This window comes from Lygodium microphyllum, chromosome 22 (assembly GCF_053477565.2).
Source record: "Lygodium microphyllum isolate KBCC chromosome 22, Lygodium_microphyllum_v1.1.10, whole genome shotgun sequence".
In the NCBI taxonomy this organism is placed as follows: domain Eukaryota; kingdom Viridiplantae; phylum Streptophyta; class Polypodiopsida; order Schizaeales; family Lygodiaceae; genus Lygodium; species Lygodium microphyllum.
Window position 1 is genome coordinate 40,079,505 of NC_141156.1, and position 11,083 is coordinate 40,090,587.

General features: G+C 39.1%; 1 protein-coding gene across 1 annotated transcript; it reads right to left on the reverse strand.

The window, feature by feature from the left end:
- Positions 1-5,251: 5,251 nt before the first annotated feature.
- On the reverse strand, positions 5,252-10,859 carry LOC148017058 (glucan endo-1,3-beta-glucosidase 3-like). Its single transcript, XM_087663303.1, has 4 exons — positions 10,509-10,859; positions 9,151-10,404; positions 8,998-9,025; positions 5,252-5,903 (listed from the first exon to the last, which is right to left on the reverse strand). Exons 1-4 carry the CDS (start codon positions 10,579-10,581, stop codon positions 5,627-5,629), a joined length of 1,632 nt encoding a protein of 543 aa, XP_087519429.1. The 5' UTR covers positions 10,582-10,859; the 3' UTR covers positions 5,252-5,626.
- Between the last annotated feature and the right edge of the window lie 224 nt (positions 10,860-11,083).

The window sequence follows — 11,083 nt, forward strand, 5'->3', positions numbered from 1 at the left end:
TCGCCACTTTGCCTTGGCTTTTGTGATTTTTTTTGTCATTTTCTACCATTTACAAGCAGTTTTAAACCGTCTGCACTGTTTTAGCTTGCAGTATGGCATCTTCTTCCAATGACAATGCTATCTTTAACATCACTAAGCTTGATGGTACGAATTATGCCTATTGGAAGAGCGAAGTTTAACACATATTGGTGTAAAAATCGCAAACAAAGCCACTAAGATTGAGTGGCTAAAACTATGACTAATGATGAATGGATGGAGCTTGATGAGTTATGCAAGTCCACTCTCATCTTGTCTCTCACTGAGCAAGTGCATTACAATGTGTTTGAGATAGCACAGAGTGCTTGGCAACTTCGAGATAAGATCAATAACCTCTATGACAAGCAAAGTCTTGCAAGTCAAATGTATTGGCTAAAACAGCTTATGAATCTCTACATAAAAGAGAATGTAACCATGTCAGCTCATCTAAGCCAGTTTCATGCTATTCTTAAAAAGTTGGTTTCGCAAGCCATTGATATTCTTGCTTAGAACTCTTAATGAGTCTTGGGATGTATCCCAAACTGCCTTATGTGCTTCTGCTACTACTCTGAAGCTATCTGATGTTGAGAGCTCTCTTTTGCAAGAAGAGATAAACCGTAAAAATTTGGATGTCTCTCATGTATCTCATGCTTTAACAGTTAGAGGCCAATAAGATGGAAGCACAAAGAATGACCGTGGTAATAACCGTAAATGAGATTCGCAGAAATCTCGATCTAACTCACATGGCAAGTCGTGCAATAAGTCTCGTGAAAGAAACACAAATCTAACTTGTCATCATTGTGAAAAAAAAGGCCACAATGTCATGAATTGCACAATGAAAGACACAAAGACCAAGGGAAAGAGAAATTGCATGAAAAGTCTTCTAATCACAGTATAATACCTACTAAGTCAAGTGTTAAAATTGAAGAGATCAATGTTATGCAACTCAAGGATAGTAATGGGGATTATATCCTTGCAGCATCTTCATCTAGTACTTCGCAAATGTCAAAGATATACTTTATATATGCACACTATTGGCTCTTGGACTGAGGTGCGTCCTTTCATGTGACATCTTGCCCAAAGTGGTTCCATTTATATTGTTCTATTTCGGAATCTATGCGCTTAATTGATGACATGTCTCTTGAAGTTGTTGACATTGATGATGCTAAACTGCAATTTCCTTCTAGCATTAGTTTTATTATGCACGATGTACGTCATGTACATGCATTGACACATAGTCTCATGTCCACTGGAGAGCTTGATGACACAAGATATCATATAGCGAGAGGTGCCAAGGCTGGCAACCTCTACCCCTTAGTTGTTTCTGAATCCACAGTTGATCATGCTTTGTCTAAGGGGTCTTTACCTAATGTATCTCTTTGGCATGCCCGTTTGCGGCACATGTCCATTAAGGAAATGAAAATGCTTTCTAGTTTGTAGTATTGAGAAAGTGCACAAGTGAAATAAAAAAGAGACATCAACAAGTACAAGAAGAGATTAAAAAAAGTAAAGAGAGATATCAATAAGATATAATAAATACCATCTCTGCGACACTTAATGAAGCTCTATTATTGCAAAGAAGATTGCATTCGATACAAGTTTATAAGGCATTGTTGAGGAATAGCATTAAGAAATACAATATGAGTTAGTTGACAAAAACACCAAGGATACTTAGGAGCTAGGCCAAAGATCAACCTAAGGCCAATACTGAAAGAAAAAGATGATACCATAGTAAATCATCAAGCAACTTTGAAGTCTGAAAACACAGAAGATAAGCTACATGAACTATTAAAGCAATCAAAATATTTAAGGAAAACAAACTACGAATCGCAAATGAGCTTAGTTAGAGGTGCACAACTCAAAGCACAACCAAGTAAAATTGCCAAGATGAAGTCGATTAGAAAGGACAAATGGGCAATTTATCAAGGTGGCAAAGTCATCATAAAGTAATTAAAATAACCTTAACACTAAGTTGCTTTTTGAGCAAATTGACAATTTCTTAAGATTGCAAATTCATTATAAAGAAAAAGAAATTCAAAAAGCCTAAGTATCAAGTCACTTTGAATTATGAAGGATTACCTTGAAGTGTGTTCTTTTTTATGATGTCTCCCTAAAATGGATTATAAATATAAATTGTGATTTGATTTGTGTCTCTTTGTCCAATATATGCCTTTGAGATCTCTCTCTCTCTCTCTCTCTCTCTCAAAGCTTCAAAACTTAAGTTCAATTACATCAATTTTCATAAATCCAAAACATTAAGAATTTTATGACTCCATTATTTCTCTCACAACTACTACATCCATTACACAAAAGGAGGGACTACTGGGTTGCATATACTCCCCCCACAAAATGCATTGTACTCATCGAGTGCACCCACCGATGTGAATCGCATTGCGTCCACTTGTACACATGCATCAATCTCAACATGGAGCACCTGACAACTCTAAATGGTTAAAATAGACTAGCATTCCGCACACGCTTCACATGCATAGAACAGTAGGCCACTTCGCAACAACTTCATTTTTTCTATTTACTCTCTTCCCCTAAATTCCATGTCTAAATTTCTCTACCTTCTATTTTAGTTTATCTTTTCACCTCTTGGTTCTCTCTCCCTTTCTCTCTCCTCACTTTTCCTTCTCTATTTCTCTATTTTTTATTTTAACTTTCATCTCTATAATTCTCTACAAGTATGTAAATTAACTTTTTCCTATATATAATTCTTTTCATATTTATACTCTCTTCTCTCTCTTTTATTCTCTCTCCCCTCCCTCCCCTTTCTCCTATATTTTCTTTTCCCCTTCCTTTAAAAAAAATAATTTTAAAAAAAACTTCTCTTTTTTCCTCCTCTCTCTCCGCTTTTCTTCTCTCCCCCTCTCCTCTCTTTTCCTTCTCTATTTCTCTATTTTTTATTTTATCTTTCATCTCTATAATTCTTTACAAGTATGTAAATTAACTTTTTCCTATATATAATTCTTTTCATATTTATACTCTCTTCTCTCTCTTTTATTCTCTCTCCCCTCCCTCCCCTTTCTCCTATATTTTCTTTTCCCCTCCCTTTTAAAAAAAATAAATTTAAAAAAACTTCTCTTCTCTTTTTTCCGATCTCTCTTCCTCTTTTCCTCCTCTCTCCGCTTTTCTTCTCTCCCCCTCACCTCTCTTTTCCTTCTCTATTTCTCTATTTTTTATTTTATCTTTCATCTCTATAATTCTCTACAAGTATGTAAATTAACTTTTTCCTATATATAATTCTTTTCATATTTATACTCTTCTCTCTCTTTTATTCTCTCCCCCCTTTCTCCTATATTTTCTTTTTCCCTCCCTTTAAAAAAAATAAATTAAAAAAAAAACTTCTCTTCTCCTTTATTTTCTTCTCTTTAATTTTTTCTTTACATTTATTCTCTTTCATTTAACTTTTACATTTCCTCTATAATTCTCACTCTATTCAAATTCTCTTTCTTTCTCTTCTCTCTCCTCTATATTTTTTCTCTAGTTTCTATTTTCTCTATTTTTCTCCCTCTATTTTCTCTTTCAAATTATATATTTCCTCTCGATATCAAAAACTATATAAAAAAGGTTTACTTTAAAAAAGACTATTCTCTTCTCTTTAATTTTTTCTTTACATTTATTCTCTTTCATTTAACTTTTCTTCTCTCCCCCTCTCCTCTCTTTTCCTTTATTTTCTTCTCTTTAATTTTTTCTTTACATTTATTCTCTTTCATTTAACTTTTACATTTCCTCTATAATTCTCACTCTATTCAAATTCTCTTTCTTTCTCTTCTCTCTCCTCTATATTTTTTCTCTAGTTTCTATTTTCTCTATTTTTCTCCCTCTATTTTCTCTTTCAAATTATATATTTCCTCTCGATATCAAAAACTATATAAAAAAGGTTTACTTTAAAAAAGACTATTCTCTTCTCTTTCTCCTCTCCATCTTTTTCTCTTTCTTTTTTTTATCATTCTCCTATCATCCTTTCAAAGTGTTTGAAAAACTATGCCGAGAAAAATTTAAATTTATAAAAGTTTTTTAAAATATTTAATTAATTTTTTTACTTAAAAAGATTAATCTAATTAAGAGAGAAAAAAGCCTAGATGCTACACACGAGAGAGAAAGATGAAGAAAAATGTTTAATTTAAAAAAAACTATTCTCTTTCCTCTTCCATCCTTCCTCTCTGTTTTTTTTTAATCCTTCTTTTCTCTCTCTGTCTCTTCTTCTATCTCCCTTTCAAAGTTTCAAAGTGTGTGAAAAACAATGTTTAAAAAACTTTTAAAAATATTTTATTAAAAAATTAAATTAAAAAGTCTAATATAACTATGAGTGAGAGAGAGAACCTACGCCTTACACATGAGAGAAAAGAGGGAGGGGAGGAATTTAATTTTGAAAAGTAAAAGAGAAAAAAAAAGAGATTATAAATAAGAGAGGGAGGAAGAGATTTTGATATTAACAAAAGAGGTGAGATGAAAGGGAAGTATTGCAAGTGAGAAAGAGGGAGGGGAGAGGGTTTAGAAAAGGAAGTAAGCTCAAGAAGCAAGGAGGAGAGAGCATTTGGAAAAAGAAGTAGGTTTGGGAAACCCTCTAAAAGTTCGAGGCTTTTTGAACCTATGAGAGAGAGAGAAAAGGGAAGGGAGAGGAATTTAATTTGAAAAAAAAGAAAAAAAAAGAGAGATTATCAATGAGAGAGGGAAAGGGATTTTAATTTTAAAATAGGAGGTGAGAAGAAAGGAAAGGCTTTTAATGATTAATAAAAAAAGGGAAGGATAAGAGAAAAGAATAGATTGCAAGTGAGAAAGAGGGAGGAGAGAGGAAAGGTAAGGCTTTTAATGATTAATAAAAAAAGGGAAGGATAAGAGAAAAGAAGAGATTGCAAGTGAGAAAGACGGAGGGGAGGGGGTTTAGAAAAGGAAGTAGGTTCGGGAAGCAAGAAAGGGAGAGCATTTCGAAAAGGAAATTCAGGGCTTTCCAAACCTATAGTGAAAATAATATAGTGATAAGATAAGATAAGATAAGATGTATCTGTTATGCAAAAAAATATCGCTCAATTGGGATGTGGTGGATACATTTTGTTTTTGGGGGGGCGGGGGGACCTTATTTACATGATCCCAAATAGAACTAGAAAGGTAAGAAGAACACACGAAATATACCTTATACTATTACCACCAAAAATTCTTCAAACTTAAAAGCTCTTTTTATATTCTATTATTTTAAACATATGTGATCTTTCATCATGTAATGCGCTGGACTAACTTCAGAAACTCGCTTTTCGTTGATGGTGAGCAAGCAGAGAGACACAGGCAGACAGACAAAAAGAGAGATTTTTCTCTCATTTCATTTTGGTGGACCCGGGGAGAGAGAGAGAGAGAGAGAGAGAGAGAGGAGACTAAAAATGGGCAATGGTTCTAGAGAATTCTAGTAGGCGTAATATGCCAGTAGAGAGAGAGAGAATATCTAATTTCATTTCGGTGGACTGCGAGACAGCGACACAGAGAGACAGAGATGGGACCAAAACTGGGCAAGGGCTGTCTTGAGGTGGGGGTACTGGCGAGAGTGTGTGTGCGCTGCTCCTTCCAAGCGAGGAGGCAGTGTAATGTAGTTTTCAGAGCAAACTTGTTCTTTTCATGGGAAAGAGGTGAGGAGGACTGTTACAAGAAGGGTGAGAAGGGACGTGTAGCAACAGGGCGACAAGAGAAGGACAGCAAGGGTGGAATAAAGGCTGATGATAGCAGGTGTAGTTGTGGAATGATGATAGTAGAGGAGAGAACATGCGGAGGACGTGGTCCCATGACTGTCCAGAGTCACGTTTGTTGCGGAACCGGTAGTAGTACTAGTAGAGTTGTTGCCGCTGCTGGTTGCAGGCCTCGTTGAATTCCCGGGTGAAGAGCTGTTTACAAAGCTGCACACACAAACACACACACACACATTATGTCAGAATCACAATTTTTATGTCCAGCGTGCCAATAATAATCTCTGCGATGTCGTCACAACTCGTTGAAACTTGAGAATCTTGACCTTTCGAATGTATTATTATATTAACCATTTAACCTGTCCACATCCATCGTGCAAGGCCCAAGCAAGCAAGAAGCTTCCACATCAACGTACCATATCGGATTCATCATAACAACACCTGCTTTTGAGGTAATGAGCTTATAAAAGAGAGGGAAATATTGTATGCGCATTGCGCATTGCCCAGCCTTCGCCTCGTGAGTCGTCATGGACTTCGCCATGGAACCCACGATTCTAGGAATTTTTTTCTGGAAAAGTGTTCTCGATATATTACCAAAAAAAGAGCTTCTAGACTCAAACTAAAGACAGTTTTAGGACTCGGGTGAGGGACAGTCCCCCACCCAAGTCCCTAAACCACTCCACACGCCTACTTGCTTCGTCAAGGTTAACTTTGCACAAACCCTTATCTCCTTTGCAAATCAGATCCTTCTCACAATGTGTTTGACCAACATCCCAAAACTATCGGGTCGTTCCATGAAACCACTTCCTCCTTAGTTTCGATCAGATCTGGCTATCATCTTTCAATCTTGTTCATTGCGTATGTATTATTTCCCTTTATTTTCTAGTTTAACCTGCAACTTACCACTTCCTCTAGCCATGACGTAGCTTGTAGGAAGGCGAAGAAAAATTGGCATTCCTTCTTAGGTCTGTTTCAGCTTAAGCTTCAAGACACTCCGTAAGGAGCCACTCTGATGTGCAAGACTCTAGAGGGGATACAGTCTTCATTTACCTCCCAACCACAGCTATTATTTCTCTACTGTCAAGCTTGCCTAGATTAATCTCACAAGAGTGACTATGGTTTCCAAGTTCTTTTTACCAAGCTTGGCAAGCTTTGTTCTTACCTAAAGGTAATGGATAGCTTCAATCAAATCTTAGCCTTGGCCTTCATTAGATCAGCTTTGTTGAACCATGTTTACATATAGACTATCCTCATGTTAACTACCATGGGAATGCCTCATAGGCAACCTTAGCCTTGGCCTAACTTAGTCCAGCTTTGTTGAACCATGTTTTACATATTGACTATCCTCAATGTTTGCTACATTGGGAATGCCTCATAGGCCTCCTCCCTTGGGATTTCAATGATGTAATCATGTAAACATCACTAGCTTACATATTCAAACCTCGTGTTACATGGCCGCATGTGCATTTTGTGGGGATCCGATGGCTCTTGGATAATCTAAAATGAGTGTATATGAAAGACGGCAAATGCAAGGCTTATCTAGTTCTTTTTCAACTTAAACTAGCTTGGAGATGAGCACTAGATTAGTTCACTAGTCCACATCTATTAATGTGGCACATAGTCTATGCTCTCCAAACTCCAAAGAAAAGAATTGTGGGGTCTAGTTTTGATTGCCCAAGGTTAACCACGCTAGCCCTTTAGCATGTCGACTATGTCGTAAATGAAAATACTATTGAAAGTATAAAGATAATTACAATTCAACCACACATATATACATTAACTTAACGATTCATAGTAATAGCAGATCTTGAGAAGCTTCTTCCTAAAATTATATTGGTGAACATATCCCAAGTATATATGTTACCATCTTTACCATTTTACCTACTTTCAATAATAATAATGGACCTAGGCAACCATTCAAGATAATTCTTCCAATGTGACCGATCCACCTACAAAAGACCTTGCCTTGCAAAGTATAGATTAAACACGATGCGCTTCGTAAGAATCCAATTGTAAATACTTAACCAAGTGTGACCTATCGAAGATCTGGCCCTTCACTAATTGAAGGGAACATGCTTTCACCAAGTGTGTTTGTCACATGAATATGTCCATGCAAGTATCATTTCATTTACGAGTGTTTTGCAAGGAGTCTCATCCCCTTTTCTATCATCAATAAGCATTTATAAGAGTGCTCTACTTCCAGTGGTGCAGTTGTCCCTTCATCATTCATGGTCACATTAATTCAAATCCCTAAGTATATATATTTTTTTATTGGATGCACATGCAAAAAGTGCATTCTTGTTTGTCACTTTGTAAAGTGGGCAGCGAAAACCCCCCATTCAAAAGTGGACAACAAGTTCACAAGTTTAGCAAGTAAATAACAGGTCATGTCCTCTCCAATATATAATAAGAGTAGAGTTTTAACCCCTATATAAACATTTTAATTGATTAACTACTTACAAAGTGGGCACCTACCCCTTGTTCCACACCTAGTAGCGAGGTCAAGCTCCCCACCTCATAAGATACGGGGGTCTATAGATTGTCAATCTCAAAAGAATGCCAATTTAAAGAAGCATTTCGAGGGCTAAAAGTGGGCAACATATATGCCTTAGGTTAGTGGGACAAGATTATAGAGTCCTCCGATTCGCTAACACAAGTTCATATCTTGCCCATCTCCTGGCTCCATTGTATTTTTTTAATGCTCCTTACTGTCACACAATGCAAGGCTTTTTTTGCAAGTCGCATTTTCTTATTTTTGCTTGGATAGCTTGCGCAAGTGCATCAAGTATTGAGAATTTTTTTTTCCACGTCAAGAGGGTCCACCTGCTTCCGTTGAGCTCAAAAAATGTGAATCTCAGCTTTCCATGGTAGAAGGGCGCTCCACCTCTCAGTAGGTGGCAATCTATTGGGCCCCTCTACCCCAAGCTGAGGAAATTCAAGGTTCAAGGTTATATAGTTAATGTCATTTCAAAGCACGTATTTTTCCTAACGGTCTAAACATGACGACTCTCCTCTTCTATTACGCATCGTCTAAAAGTTTTCCCAAGTCTTAGCAAGGGACTATTCTCAATTGATTATGAGCAGGGTTCCATAACTGCCCGCCTTTCACCGTTTAAGCTTCGAATGATCTACCTACACCTGTCTGAAGACATAGCTGAAAGAACGGATACAAACTGGCGGCCACTATCTACAGTAGCTACCACACGTAAAGATCAACCATGAACCGCATCATTTCTTCGTTCCGTATTAACAAACCCATGATTTAAACAGCCATAAAAGCATAGTATCCAGGACCGGAGCATACCTTCCCGGGTAGGCACAGTTCCCGTAACCTGGAAGAGTAAAAAAACAGGAGAAAAAAAGAAGGTAAGGTAAAGAGTTATGCATTACTATAAAGCGGCAGAACATTTGATAAATAGGAAAATGGATTCAAGAGAAGGTCTGGTCTCCGGCTCACTTGGATTGGTAGTGGTAACAACTGCAGCTCCACCAAAATTGCAGCTACCGTCTGATCTGCCATTGCTTTGGTAATAGCTGTCAAAAGCATAGGAGGCATGATTGGCAATAGTGTCAGGCTCGTAGCATGGGTTGCTAACTTGTATAGCTGTGCAGTTGGCTTGTCCTATCCCACAAGCCCAGTCCAGGGCAATCTGCAACGCATCATCATCCACGCCTGGCTTTGCTACACAGTAGAGCTGGTTGGTGCTGTCATTCGACAACAGTTGGCCCGAACCAGATAGCTTGAGCAAGTACAATGGCAACATACTTGAAGAATTGAAGAGCCCATAATGCCTTCGGGTCGCTGACCCTGTCCTCACATCCTCATCGAATAGCTCAAGTATGAATGTGTTGATTGCAGTTCTTGGATGCTTAGGGGTGCCAGTATTATTAACAATGTGCCTGATTAGGTTGCTGATGTATGTGGATGCGTTATCAACAGTCGCATCCGTGTCTGAAATATCCCCCTGATGCGGCCACCCTGTCTCAGACACAACAATGGTAAGCCCTGAGAAGTTGAGCTGATTTAATGCATAGAATGCAGAATCTAGCACTGCATCAAAGAGGTTTGTATATGTCAGAAGAGTGTTGGAGTCCACAACTTCAGTGTCTATTGGAAGAGGATTCAAGAGGGCATAGTCTAAAGACACAACCCCATTGCTGGCTTTGTAGACGTCATACGTGTAAACATTAAGCATAATGTAAGAGCTCGTTTGGGACAGGAAGGTGAACATGGGCTGCAAGACACTGTTCCATGTTTTGTTGAAGAAGGCTTGTGAGGGAGGAAAAGAGTCGAGGATGAGGGAGGTGGAGAGGGGGGTAGTGATTTTGACTTGGTTTTGTAGCTTGGCAGCCACAAGGGCAGCGTACAGGTACTTCATGGCGGGGACCAGAACTAAGGCCGCATTCGGTATGGTGGTCATCACCTCATTGCCAACAACAACGCCTGTGACATTTGTGTTGGGATAGGCCAGCACATTGTTCTTCACCCAGTTTGAAGCCGAGGCTTTGGATTCCCCGACGCTCAGTAGCTGTGTGTTGGGCACTGTCAAGGTCACCTGAATGCCTGTACCTGCCAAGGCCTGCAGGACTGTTGAATTAGCGTCGTAGAGGCGCAGGCTTATTATGTGCTGTTGCTTGAGGAGGTTGACCAGTTGGGAAGGAGAAGGCTGTATGGACATGAGAGTGCCATAGTTGAAGCCCACAACAGCACCTGCAAGTCAGCAAGCAGAAACAAAATGAGAGAAGGTCAGTGCTACAAGATGATTCGGTCATGGCATTAGAGCCTAGATTGAAGAGCAATGTAGGTGTATATACCACTAGCGCCACGAAGCTGCGATATCGTGTGGAGGCTAAGCACACACAGCAGCAACAACAATCTGAGCATCATCGGAAATGTTCTTCTTTATGATGGCGGACTCAATGTGAGCGGCCCAGGTGAGCGGCGAGCCTGTTCGAGAGAGAGAGAGAGAGTGTGTGTGTGTGTGTGTGAGGGCGCGCGCGTGTAGGAGAGGGGCTAGGAAAGGAACGTTGAATGCTCCAGGCTAGTGGTGTCGAAGGACGGATGCGGTTCAGCTGGTGCGAAGAATTCAGAGGAGTAAATGCTCTCTCTCTCCCTCGGCCGTCGGGATAGAGTAGAAATCTAGATCTGGTTTTTAGCCTATTCGTTCCTTTGGAGTCCCTCTCTCGGCGAAACGACAAGGGTTCATCTTTATTTCGAGTGAAATTTGTGTACATTTGACAATACGATATGCTTGGACAGCGGGCGGGGTACGCTGGGCAGTGGGCACGCAGCGTGCTGAGCGAGACAAGTTCAGTAGTTGTTGCACACATCCCAGCCTCGCACATAAGCAAGTGTGTAGTCATGTGCCAGCTCACCGTGGTAAGTGTGG